Here is a 12,264-nt window from a genome sequence, read left to right as displayed (position 1 = left end):
GGGGTAAGTTGAGGTAATGGCCGTACCCCTTACCAGGGTAACCTTGGTTACCTCAATCAAGCTCGTTTGTTAGAGAGTTTCGCTCAAGTGTGATTCACTACAATGGGGCTGGCTGTTGAGGTAGCAAATTGTACAGGGATGCGATCTGGCGGCAATGATTCTAGTCAAGGCGTATGATGATAGCCAGCCCGACGCTCGACCGACTCGGTCTCTAGCGGTTTGAGGTTTGATAGTCGCATCTGTAACGCGTGACACCGCGCTTCCAGAACAGGTAAAAATCAATGGCTGCGCATCCTGGGGGTGATGGACAGCCGGCTGCACCGCCTAGTCAGTCAGTAGGAGATGAGGCCCCACGACCTCGTCTATACGCCGTGGTAGACATCAAACGACACCACTGCTTCTTCAAGTCGACGCGGGCGACCCGGTAGGCTTCTCGATCAGCACAGCACAGCGACGGAAGACAAAGTGACTTACACTTCAATAATGGATTCGCTATCCATTCGATCCGAACCCCTCCAACAAGAGAAGAACGTGCAGCATGAATATCTGCAAGGCAGGGCATTGTGGGCGGCAATGGGAGGAACTTGTCTAGTCGTGTTTGTCCACTTTCTCGACGGCTCAATCCTCGGTCCCGTAAGTTCACCGGCGTGAATATTTTTGAACCCTTGCGCATAATCGGGACGAGACCCGTATTGACCATGCCGACAATCAGGCCATACCGAATATCACGGACGAATTCGAATCTCTTCATGATATCGGCTGGTACGGGAGCGCGTACTTCATCACCAAGTGAGTCAAGTCAAGAAATATGGTTACCTACAGCTTTGAAGCAATTGCAATCTTTTCTGATGACCATGGTGGGTAACTAGCACTGTTTTCCAACCGATTGCCGGCAAGATATTCACTTTCCTCCCTACAAAGGTGCGTCGGCTATCGCCCAGACCATGGGGTTTTACAAGACGGGCTTTCCTGTGGCTAAAGGACGACGCGAGCAGTGGTCTCTCATAGGCTTCATCCTGTTTTTCGAAATCGGGTCCCTTTTATGTGGAATAGCAAGCTCCTCGGCGATGCTCATCTTGGGCAGAGCAGTGGCGGGCATGGGGGGTTCCGGTCTCTTGATAGGAAATCAAACCGTCATTGCGGGCTTGGCGCCTTTGGAAAAACGACCAGGTGAGTTCATGGCCGACCTTGTTTGGTTTTGAGAGAAAAACGTCGAGCTGACCAGACACACACACCAGGGCTCACTGCGGTGGTCATGTCCCGTGAGTCGTCAAACCCTTGTTCCCGAGCCATTCGTTCACTCATTCTAACGGCCAACGAATCTCCTAGTCGCGGCCCCTGGCATGCTTTTGGGTCCGATTGTCGGAGGCATCATTACCGAGTACAGCACCTGGCGTTGGAGTAAGCAAGAACAGAGAAGATTGTCTCTTCCTCACTGAACAGGTTCCAAGATACTCACACTCGTGCCAGTCTTTTACATGAATCTCCCCATCGGCGCCGTGGCAATCCTGCTACTAGTTTTCACGGGTATACCGGAGCAGACCGCAAAGCCCGACTGGCGCATCGTGCTCCGTGGCCTCCACCACTATTTCGACATTCTGGGCTGCAGCCTCTGCACGGCCGCGACCTGCTTGCTGCTTCTAGTCCTCAATATCGGCGGCGACCTGCTCCCCTGGAACAGTCCCATACTCATTGGCATGTTTGTGTTTTCCGTCATCCTGTTTGCGTTTTTCGTCTACTGGAGTGCTCACATGGGCCATCGGGCGTTGATGCCACCGTCCATTGCCAAGCAGCGGGTTGTTTGGTCCGGCGCGGCGACTCTGATGTTCACCATCGGTGCGACGACAGTACAGAGCTACTTTCTGCCGCTCTACTTCCAGTCTGTGCGTGGCGAGTCCGCCCTGACCGGTGCGGTCTACACGATCCCCGGATTGCCGGGCCAGATCTTGTTCTCTCTCGCATCGGGCTTCCTGAGTCAGTTCTAGTCTCTCGCCGTCCATGGAGGAGATGGCAACTTTTACTGACTCGTTATACAGTCGGCAAGATTGGGTACTATCTTCCGTGGGCGTTGGTAGGTACTGCTGTGCACACCGTGGCATGCGGTCTGCTGAGCAGGTTCTCGACCGCCACGCCCACTCCTTATTGGATCCTGTCCCAGTTCCTTGCCGGTTGCGGACGCGGAATGTCGCTGCAGTCAGTGAGTTACCAAGATTACTAGCACAGCAGAGAGCAGTGAGCTAACTAGGTGCGCATCGTAGCCCAGCATTGCTGCCCAAATCGCCTTGCCTCAAGACCAAATCTCCATTGCGTCCTCCATCGTGACGTTTGGCATGTATCTCGGAAGTGCGCTTGCATCGACTGCTGCCAGTGTCGCTTTCGACAACGTGTTGCGGACGGAGGTCGAGCGACGCGTCTCCAACGCAGCCGCGGCAGACATCGTGCTAACCGGAGGAGCAACAGAGTTTCGCCACGTCTTGTCCGGGGACGAGCTCGCAAGTGCCTTGGACGCATTTGCGGGTGGTCTCCGGGGCGTGTTCCTACTTGCTACGGGCCTGTCTGGAGTCTCTTTCCTCTTCGCCTGGGGCATGAGATCATCCAACGCAGGGACTCAAAGGACTGAGGAGGGTAACGTCAAGGAGACTAAGGGCGTGATCGGTGATAATGCGAATTGAGGGCCTTTGCGTCTGACCTTGGTTGCTGTTGTATCTACTATTTTAGATTACCCTTTGCTTTGCGGTAAGGTGGAAAGTTTACTGTCTGCTCTAGATCCCGGCCTCTGATAGCTCTGACTAGCCCTGACCAGGGACATTCCCAGCGTCAAACAAGGCAAGCAAACGATTAAGCTTCAATGTAGTTGATTTATCACTGTACACACCAAGTTCTCTGGGTTCCAATCCACATGCAAAAGGTCAAGATCCCGCCGCATCTGGTGTGAGGAGCCAAGGTTTTGCAGTGCGACAGCCATGCTTCATTCTATCTTGCTCGGCAGTATCTCATGGTCCGATGTGCTGGCATTTTATCCATCTCAATCAACTTCCTTCAGTTTTATTTTGAATTCATTCAAACTAGACCAACTGCTGCTTGAAATTTCGCAACGGCGCTCTCGCTGTTTCTACTACTACACTGTAGGTATGGCCTTCTCCAGGCCGGCGACGTCCTTTCCCGCAAGACCAAGCTGCTTCTTTGCCGCCTCCTGGACTCCAGTGTCATACTGCTGCATGACATGGAAAGCGGCGGACCAAAACTTCATGTAATCATAGTCCTTTGCGTCGAAACTGTACGCCTCCGGGCCCTCGTCGAGAATCGTAGCCCGACGCAAGTCTCGCTTGTAAGGTCCTGCAAGAGGCTGCCCACGGTGCATCACGCAACGGTTATCCCAGACCATCATGTCGCCTTTGTTGAGCCAGGGAAGGGAGAGAATACGCTTTTCCTGTGTGGCGTGGCTCATCAGGAAGTCGAGCTTTTCTTTGGACTCGGCCGCCGACAAGCCCTCGATCTCGAAGCAGTGCGAGGCAAGGTACAGGAGGGCTCGCCCGGTGTCGGGGTGCTCCTGGACCAGGTTTCGGAGAGAGGACGGGTAGTTTGTGGCATCGAGCCGCGCAAAGAAATCGGGCGAGGCGAGCTTGCGGGAGTGCCACATGGAGTGCCTCACTCGATACCCGTTTGCTTGGAGCTCCTGCTTCCACGGCTCCGGTAAGTCGTCCCACGCCTGGCGCACATCGACGAACTCGGTGTTCCCGCCCATCCCTTGGGGAGGGAGGTCGACGGCGCGAAGCATGGAGTATTTCACCCGCTGGGGGTGATAGCTATTGTCTACGTGAAACAGCAAATTGCCCTGTCGAGTTGGCAAAAAGAAAGTGAGTCGAGTGCGAGGTTTCATTTGTGTGTATGCTCTCCCATACCTTGTTGAAGTGTGCCTTTGGAGACTCCTCAGGAAGAACCGTACCGTCCAAGCCCAGATTTCCTTGATCCTGCAACTCATCCGTCTCGAAACGGGCTTTGATGCCGCTGCCAGGCGGAATGTTCAACTTGTCGATAGCACCAAACATTTTGGCAAAATCGACATGCTTCTGGTCGTCAAGTGCCGTGTCCCGAAACACAAGAACCCCATACTGCAGACCATGACAACGTTAGCATGAGTGGTCCATGAGAGCATCCCTTGATGGTTCCACGGAGGATGACTTGTTCACCTGATGCAGGGCTTTCTGAATCTCTAGTTGCACTTCTTCAGAGACCGGCTTGGAGAAATCTACTCCCGACACCGAAGCCCCGAAAACGGGGTGAAGCTGCTCCGTCTGAATGTGGGGTGCCATTGTCATGTGAATTGGTTATCGGCGAATTGTGAACGTGGTTGACACCAACATGATTAGCTACCCTGGCATGGACAGTGCCATATTTAACTTACCTCTGTGTCTCTAAAACCGCGACCGGCCGGAACTGAGAGTCATGAAGGTGCCGAGACCAGAAATGGCTCAACTCCACTCCGCCGGGCCTTATGTTGTCTCTGCCCAGACAGCAAGCCAAGATAGGACTTGCAAAAGTGCCCGCAGGACACATTGCTGCAGACTGGTCATCTGTCAATATGCCATGAAACCAAATCCGCCTTAGCGACCCGTGATGAAACCGGAACAGATCTTGTCAACGTTTACCGGCCGGTCGTTACTCGTCCTTGGCAGCTCCTGCGTGGCTCTTCCTATTCTGGGCCTTTTCTCACTCTGAAGTGATTCACAAACCTTTTTGCGAGTTCCTCCCATTGTTCCGTTGTTGCAAACGTCGAGATATCATCCTGAAAAGCTGCCTGCAGTGCCCACCACCAGTCTGATACGCTCAGGATAGACACCGTGATACAGCATCCATGGTCAAACCCAAGATCCTCTGTCTGCACGGCGCAGGCTCCAACGCCGCCATCTTCAGAGTCCAGCTCCGGCGGTTCACAAAGGCGCTCGACGACCGTTTCGATTTCGTCTTCCCCAACGCGCCATTCGAATGTGGCATCGGACCCGGTATGCATCCGACCTTTGCTGGCTCGGGGCCGTTCTACCGGTGGCAGTGCGAGGAGTCCAACTCGGAGCACCTCGGGTTGACGGCCGAAGACATCAACCGCGAGCGCGAGACGGTGCGAAACCACCTGGGCAACCTGCTTAAGCAAGTGAGCGATGCGCCGTATGTCGGTATAGTTGCTTTCTCGCAAGGGTGCGGCATCGCCACGGGTTTGCTCCTCGACCAGCACGAGCTGGGTCGGTATTGGGGACAGTGTCTGACGTTCCAGTTCGCCTGGCTGGTGTGCTCTACGTATCCGCCGTTGACATTGCTCACTTCCCCAAAAGAACGTACGTAGAAATACGCCCGCCGGCTGACGGGTTACTTGAAACGACAGCCAAACTGACACGCGCACACACGTTGTAGACTCGGCGATTCATGACCAGACTGTAGGGATCCCCTCGCTGCATCTTGTTGGAACAAAAGACCCCTACAATGGGCAGTCAAGGAAGATGTATGAGAACTTCTGGAAGGGGCCGAAGACCAAATACATGGAGTTTGAGGGCAGCCATCACGTTCCTACAACGCAGGCGGATGTAGATAGGGTGCTGGGGTTTTTATCACAGATGACCCAGTCTGTTGTGATTATGTAGAGCGTATTCAAAGTACGAGTGTAGCTGCTTGGCCCATCCAGGCATACACATGTCCAGTAGTTAACAAAAAGAAAGTTGTCATGGTCAGATCACAGCGCTCAACCACTCGACTAGCACGGCGCCGAGTGTCTCCGTCAGCGAGAACGATGAACCATCCAGTGCCAATATGGTCACTTATTCCCGTGCTGGCATTTATGACTGCCGAACTGTGTCCAAGGGAAATCCCTCTGTCGCCCGCTCGATCTGTGTCATGGCATCCAGGCGTTCGTTTTCTGCCTTCAGCTTCAACACTGTCGACTTGTACTCGTCATAGCTCTCGAGGATAGTATCCACTGCCTCTCGTAACTCTTGCACAGAGGGCCGTCGCTTTTTGATCCCCACGGATGTGCCAGTCCACTGCCCGCGCATCACATTCTCTCGCTTTTCCTCTGTCGCCCCCGCGAGGACCGTCGGAACGCCATACATTACGGCCTGCGTCCAACCGCCGTACCCGCCATTCTGTACAGATATATCGCTCAGAGGAAGGATTACCTCATATGGAAAGTACTGGGCCACGTAGGCGTTCGAGGGTACTGGAAAGTCTCGAGGCAGCTCCTTGTCACGCCCTCCCAAGAGCGCGACGACCAAAACATCTCGTCGGCCAGCCAGCGCCTGCATGAGTGGAATCAGGAGGTCGTTGTAGTCCACGGACAGAGTCCCCTGAGTGACCATAACCAGCCGCTTTCTGGTCTGCGACGGCAGCTTGGCGTTCTCTTGGATGGTCGACCACCATGCCGGCGGCTGGAAGGTTGGCCGAAAAGACGTCGTAGAGACGTTGTTTGGTAGGCAGCCGATGAAGCGGATTTTGGGATCGAGATCAGATCGCGGGTACTCCATGCTGGGGCTGCATATCATCAAGACCACGTCCGCCGTGGTGGTCACCACGTCGGGCAGCCAGCCCGTGACCTGGCGAGTGGCACCGAGAACCTTCATCTCTTGGTTGACGCGCCCCAAGATTTGACGATACATTGGCAGGCTGACGATGACGTAGTAAAGGAGCAAGTTCGCTAGGCGTCCCAGCCAGGTCGTCGTCGGGGGGCTGCCAGGTCCGAACGGAGGAGTGTCGATGCTCCACACAAACATCGGATAGATGGGGATGTTGATGACTTTGGGAAGCCTGCTATAGCCCGCGGGCAGCGGTGCGCCGTAAAAGAAGGGGAGCGTCGCAAAGGCCGAGATACACTCGTGCATGATGAGGACCTCCTCTTCCGGGTGCTTCCTGCGCACATGCTCCAGCGTGGAGCGAAGGACTCGGTGTCGCTGCGGCATGCTCCCGACGTAGACGTGCTCGGCCTCAAAGGTGTTGCGTCGGAAAACGTTAACGATCTTGTCCCTTTCGGCTTTGAATTCGTCCGTTATGCCCCACGGCGGATGCTCGATGAATTCCGCGCCAGCGCGGCGTATCTGGGCCTGATGCTCGGTGCCACCGATGAAGAAGACTGAATAGCCACGCGCGACGAGGTGCGAGCAGATCTTGAGGAGGGGCAGGGTGTGACCATAGGTCGGAATAGACATCATTACGATCAGAGGTTTGCGCTGCGGTCCTGTGCAGCCGAGATGTAGAGCAGACGACATTATGAACGTCTTGTTTGGTGTTTCTTGGACAAGATAAACGAAATTGAGGTCTGTTTGGGGATAATTGTTGGAAGAAGTGGTTTTTCACCCAGCGTGTGTACAGGCTATGAAGCTTAATCATCGAATGTATAATTGATGGCGGCACATGTGCAGGCAGGGTTTTAAGACGTGCACGTCTGATCCGGCTCCATGATTCAGTCCAAGGGTAATTACAAAGACGAATAACGCTACTGTCGTGTCTTTTTGGACCACTGACATGAATCATTTAAATATCCTACCAAGCCCTACGGCATGGTTGTAACTGCGTTCGATCCAAAGCCACTATCTTCTTTCACTAAAACACCAAAGTTGCTCAGACGGATACGGTGTCTGTTCTTTGCCGTTGGGAGTATAGCTGTTTCTCTGAAGCTATCAAAACGTTGGAGAGGACCCTGAACGCATCATCCCAAGCTTCCAGCACTTCGGGCGTCGCCTGATCTCCCAAGACCTCTCCAACGGCCTGGATGAACCCCTTGCCAACCAACGCATACAGGTCCGGCGTGATGTCTGCGTCTACGTGTATCTTGGCGATCCTCTCCACCCCCTTCATCAGCTTTGGTGGATCATCCAGCAACTGACAGTAAGCCAGGATTGCCGTCGACAGTTGCCGCGGCTGTTTGGCGAACTTGGCAATCAGCTCCGGGTAGACGTCTTTCATGCTATAGTAAAAGGACATGGTGATGGCCATGGCCTGCTCTTTGAGTTGTGGTGCAGTGGCGTTAACGATGGCCATTTTCTCGGGCGAGACTGCCTCCACGTCGTTGACAGCCCAGTCCGAAGACGGCGGCTGCATGTCGTCTTGGGCAACGGCCATCGAGGTAGCGGTGGTAGCTGGCTCAAACATGGTTTCTTATTACTGGACAGCGATGGGTTCAATTGTGTGGTGAGGTAAACTGAATCCTGTTAAACAGATCCTGATATGATCCGTCTTCTTTGAGCGTCTTCTTTAATCGACTTTCTCTCACCTCAACCAGGCGGCTGATCGACACACGCGGTGCATGCACAGCCTCCCCTCTGCTTGCCTTGATATCATGGAGACCACCACAGACCACTTTTCCGCATAAGGAGGTGAGGCGGTGCCGCCGACCTGGGATGAACCAACAACGTTGACAAATCCTTGCCGACGGCGACTTTTGCTTTTGCCCCAAAAAAAACCCACCCATTGCGCCGAATCAGTCTCAGCTGTTTCGCCGACGGGGGTCGGAGAGAGAGAACAGTCTCGGTTCACTTTGAAAACATGAACTATATTTAGGCAAAACGCTTGGTATCAAGTTGGAGGCTGGGACCGAGACTAGGAGAAGGAAGACACGAATCACTTGGATAACGATTATAAACGCGGCTAATTCAGTGAGACTCGTTGCGCCAATTTCAGACTCAGTGACACTGCAAGACGCAGAGAAAACGTTTGACTCAGAGAATACCCACATGGACAAAACAACAGCCCCCGGCGTGCTCGGCCGTCAAACGGCAATCGTGGGATCATGCAATGGCAACCTAGAGATCACAAACGACGCCCCCGTGCCCCAGCTCGAGGACGACATGGTTCTCGTATCAGTGATGGCCGTGGCCTTGAACCCCGTCGACAACAAGATGCAGGGCCGCCTGATCACACCAGGCGCAATCGCCGGCCACGACTTCTCCGGTACCGTCCTCGCTCTCGGCAGCAAGGCAGCAACCCTGACGCCAGCATCCCTGGCCGTCGGCGACAGAGTATGCAGCGCGGTGCAGGGCATGCACAGCCTCACCCCAGCAGTGGGCGCCTTCGCGAACGTCGTCGGCGCCAGCGCACACGCATGTCTCAAGGTGCCGGAAACCATATCCGACCTCCAGGCGGCATCGTTGGGCACGGCGGTTGCGACGATGGGACTGGCGTTGTTCAAGTCCTTGGGCATCCCTGGACACCCGGAGGCGCCCGTCACAGAGGGCAAGGGTAGGCATATCCTGATTTACGGCGCGAGCTCGAGTGTGGGAACAATGGCGGTACAACTGGCGAAACTGTGGGTAACATTTCTTCTGAGTCTACCGTGCCGTTGGAAAAAAAGACCACACAGACTGACAACGGAGGGTTTTCCCGGCGCGCAGATCTGGCATGATAGTGATCGGGACTTGCTCGCAGAAAAACTTTGACTTGGTCAAGTCTTACGGCGCAGATGTTGTGTTTGACTACAATTCGAAAACCTGCGTCCAAGACATCAAGGACTACACCAAACAGAGCCTGAAGTTCGCCTTGGACTGCATATCCGAGGTCGACACCATGGCATTCTGCTACGCGTGCCTCGGCCGGACTGGTGGCAAGTACACGCGGCTGGAGCCGTTCCCCGACGTCCTCCACACTAGAAAACACACGGTGACGCCGGACTGGGTCCTGGGTCCCTCGATGCACGGCAAGCCAATCAGCTGGCCCCCGCCGTTTGAGCGTGATGCCGACGTCGAGGTGAGAGAGTTTGCCGTCAAGTGGTTCGCAACCGCGCAGCGGCTCCTTGACGAGGGAAAGTTGAGACCGCACCCTGTCAAGGTTATAGAGGGATTTCCTGCCATCCTGGAGGGACTTCAGACACTAAAGAGAAACCCTCCATCAGGAGAGAAGCTTGTTGTTCAGCTTTAACAAAAAACTTGCTGCTACTGCTTATCTTACAGATAGGGTAGACAATACATCTCTAATAGTTTGAAAAGACTAAAAAATAAGTAGAAGGCATCCTAAGTTCGTAGTATATACTAGTTAGCAAGTTAGCACACTAACTGGCTCTTATTAAGGCTGAGAACTGCAGACTTTGTACAGTAAATAAGGTACTAAGAAAGCACTAGAGGGCTAACCCTAAATGCAGGTCACTTATATACTTTAACTAGATAGAGGCTGCACTTAGAATCTAAGAGTATATTATTAAAGGTATTAATATTACTATATGCATAATGCAAATAGCATTTAAAAAGAACTTAGTTATAAAAGGCCTATTAGAAGGTACATTTAGGGAGGGCTTAGTTATAGTCTAAATGTATGTTGTACTAAAGGGTGCTACCTATAATCTATTATGCATCTACTTATAATTCTAGGGCTAACTGCAGAGTAAAATGTAAAATTTACATTCTAGTAGGTTTTATAATAAAAACTTCAGTTAGATGTTAAGAGAGGATAACTAGTTCTACAATGTATCTAGATAGGTAGATAAGTCTACTTAGTTTCCTAAGTAGCCCCAAGTCTATCCAGTCAATTGAAGTCAAGTTTCTCTGTAACTTAGTCAAAAAATGGCTGGCACGGGGGGCTAGCAGTTGCGCATCTCTTGCCAGTTGTTGATGTAGAATCGGCTGTGAACATGAATATTAGGCATTGTGCATTAAAAAAGGCAAGGGATACCAGGGTATTAATAGAAGGCTATTTAAACATACTCTTGCAAATAAGAGGCGTAACGCCGCCTACACACCTTATGCAGTCGTTGTCACCCCTACATTCCCCTTTAGAATTATGCTGTTAGCGTAACTGTATAGAACTAGACAGTAAAAGTATGTTAAGAAACACACCTCCTAGACCGCGTTGCGCAACGGCAACAGAAGCTAGGAATAATGCAAAGCTAAGAAAAAAAGAAGGATGCATAGTTGCTGTAGTTTGAGATATGAACTAGTGAAGTAATGTAATGCAGAAATAGACTAGGACGCTGAATCCTTGTGGGCTACTGCAGAACTTGAATAGTCTGTAGCAGTCTAGAGTACTTATACAACTCCGTTACTTAAGAGTTCTTCGCTGGCTCGCAATACAGAGTACGCCGAACTGTGCTTCGAAGCTGAGACAAGTTAACTCAAGTCACAATGATGTGCTAACAACGATATTAGTCAACGCCAGTGTATTCCTGCAAAGCAGGAAAGGGCGCCGGTATCAGGCGTCGTTTCAGGGACCCGCTTTACAAGACATGCATTACAGCACTTTCTACAACTTTTACAACTCGAGTCAAGTATTCCAGGGGCGCAGGGCTGATGGCTAGCCCGGGTTGTCACCTTGTTCACTTTGACACTTAACAACTTTGACGAGCCAAACTCTTATCTAAAATCGTTCAGCTTAAATAATTAACGCAATGAAAAGGCTAGATGCAATTTCCTCAGCACAGTTGCAAGTTAATTCATTTGCTCCACCATTTACAATACACTTCAATTTCTATTTAACAACTTGCATTATAAGCAACGCCTTTTCTAAGATAGTAGAGTACTAGGAGGGATCAAAAGCAGTAGAATCGACTACTTTTGGAACCTATCCTCTTAGAACCGATTACCTTCGGAACCTATCCTCTTAGAACCGATTACCTTCGGAACTTATCCTACTAGAACCGAATACCTTCGGAACTTATCCTATTAATTGTAGGGTTAGCTACGTCAATTTCCCTGAGGGTAGAGTAAAGCTTACAATGACTCAGGTAAGAAAACTCTAATTAAGAGACTGCTAGATTTTAGACTTTCTTCTGCATTTCAGATTACTTTCATTCTTAATCTTAAAAATTAGGTATTCGGTTAATTAGGGAGTAAAAGTAACACTTTTGAAACTCAGTAAGTTTTATAAACTCTCCACTCCTACTAATACTGCTATTCCTTTTCATGCAAACTTTTGTATTACAGATGTATATTCAGATATATAATGGTGTCTAATTCCCATTATCAGCTTGAACTAATTATTACTTTTACCAGATTCAACTTTACCTACTTATCCATTAACTCAGTTAAAACAAGATTTTAATACACTTTTATATTAACTGCAATCTCTCTAAAAATGAAGTTCTATATTACTGCTATTGCCCTTTCGGTATTTAGCAATTACGCTGTTGCATTTGAGGTAAGTCAACATACCCACATCTGGCCCCCCCCCACATCTGGCCCCCCCAAAAATGCCTCATCACCATCACCAGCCTCCTATTTTCACCAACTTCACCACATCACAACATTTACAGTTTTTAACCAAATGACTTCATTTTTTCTACATAACCTTTTATAGTCCTTA

General features: G+C 51.2%; 6 protein-coding genes across 6 annotated transcripts; 3 read left to right on the top strand and 3 right to left on the bottom strand.

Moving 5' to 3' along the window:
• Positions 1-483: 483 nt before the first annotated feature.
• On the top strand, positions 484-2,672 carry CH63R_09686 (Efflux pump; the record flags this gene model as incomplete). Its single annotated transcript, XM_018304660.1, has 8 exons — positions 484-633; positions 713-789; positions 870-921; positions 996-1,170; positions 1,330-1,401; positions 1,444-1,974; positions 2,037-2,197; positions 2,259-2,672. The coding sequence occupies 8 exons, from the start codon at positions 484-486 to the stop codon at positions 2,670-2,672; spliced, it is 1,632 nt and encodes a 543-aa protein (XP_018156683.1).
• A 446-nt stretch (positions 2,673-3,118) lies between these two features.
• Positions 3,119-4,319, bottom strand: CH63R_09685 (Alpha-ketoglutarate-dependent-dichlorophenoxyacetate; the record flags this gene model as incomplete). The annotated part of the gene is made up of 3 exons (XM_018304659.1): positions 3,119-3,835; positions 3,903-4,112; positions 4,191-4,319. The coding sequence occupies 3 exons, from the start codon at positions 4,317-4,319 to the stop codon at positions 3,119-3,121; spliced, it is 1,056 nt and encodes a 351-aa protein (XP_018156682.1).
• A 536-nt stretch (positions 4,320-4,855) lies between these two features.
• On the top strand, positions 4,856-5,633 carry CH63R_09684 (Citrinin biosynthesis oxydoreductase CtnB; the record flags this gene model as incomplete). The annotated part of the gene is made up of 2 exons (XM_018304658.1): positions 4,856-5,330; positions 5,407-5,633. The coding sequence occupies 2 exons, from the start codon at positions 4,856-4,858 to the stop codon at positions 5,631-5,633; spliced, it is 702 nt and encodes a 233-aa protein (XP_018156681.1).
• A 192-nt stretch (positions 5,634-5,825) lies between these two features.
• Positions 5,826-7,247, bottom strand: CH63R_09683 (Integral membrane protein; the record flags this gene model as incomplete). Its single annotated transcript, XM_018304657.1, has 1 exon — positions 5,826-7,247. The coding sequence occupies one exon, from the start codon at positions 7,245-7,247 to the stop codon at positions 5,826-5,828; it is 1,422 nt and encodes a 473-aa protein (XP_018156680.1).
• A 352-nt stretch (positions 7,248-7,599) lies between these two features.
• Positions 7,600-8,130, bottom strand: CH63R_09682 (Hemoglobin; the record flags this gene model as incomplete). Its single annotated transcript, XM_018304656.1, has 1 exon — positions 7,600-8,130. One exon carries the CDS (start codon positions 8,128-8,130, stop codon positions 7,600-7,602), a length of 531 nt encoding a protein of 176 aa, XP_018156679.1.
• Positions 8,131-8,711: 581 nt separating this feature from the next.
• CH63R_09681 (Zinc-binding dehydrogenase family) lies at positions 8,712-9,891 on the top strand (the record flags this gene model as incomplete). The annotated part of the gene is made up of 2 exons (XM_018304655.1): positions 8,712-9,283; positions 9,369-9,891. 2 exons carry the CDS (start codon positions 8,712-8,714, stop codon positions 9,889-9,891), a joined length of 1,095 nt encoding a protein of 364 aa, XP_018156678.1.
• Between the last annotated feature and the right edge of the window lie 2,373 nt (positions 9,892-12,264).

This window comes from Colletotrichum higginsianum, chromosome 6 (assembly GCF_001672515.1).
Source record: "Colletotrichum higginsianum IMI 349063 chromosome 6, whole genome shotgun sequence".
Classification (NCBI taxonomy): domain Eukaryota; kingdom Fungi; phylum Ascomycota; class Sordariomycetes; order Glomerellales; family Glomerellaceae; genus Colletotrichum; species Colletotrichum higginsianum.
The sequence above is the reverse complement of the archived record's forward strand: the minus strand, read 5'-3'. Positions and strand labels throughout refer to the sequence as shown.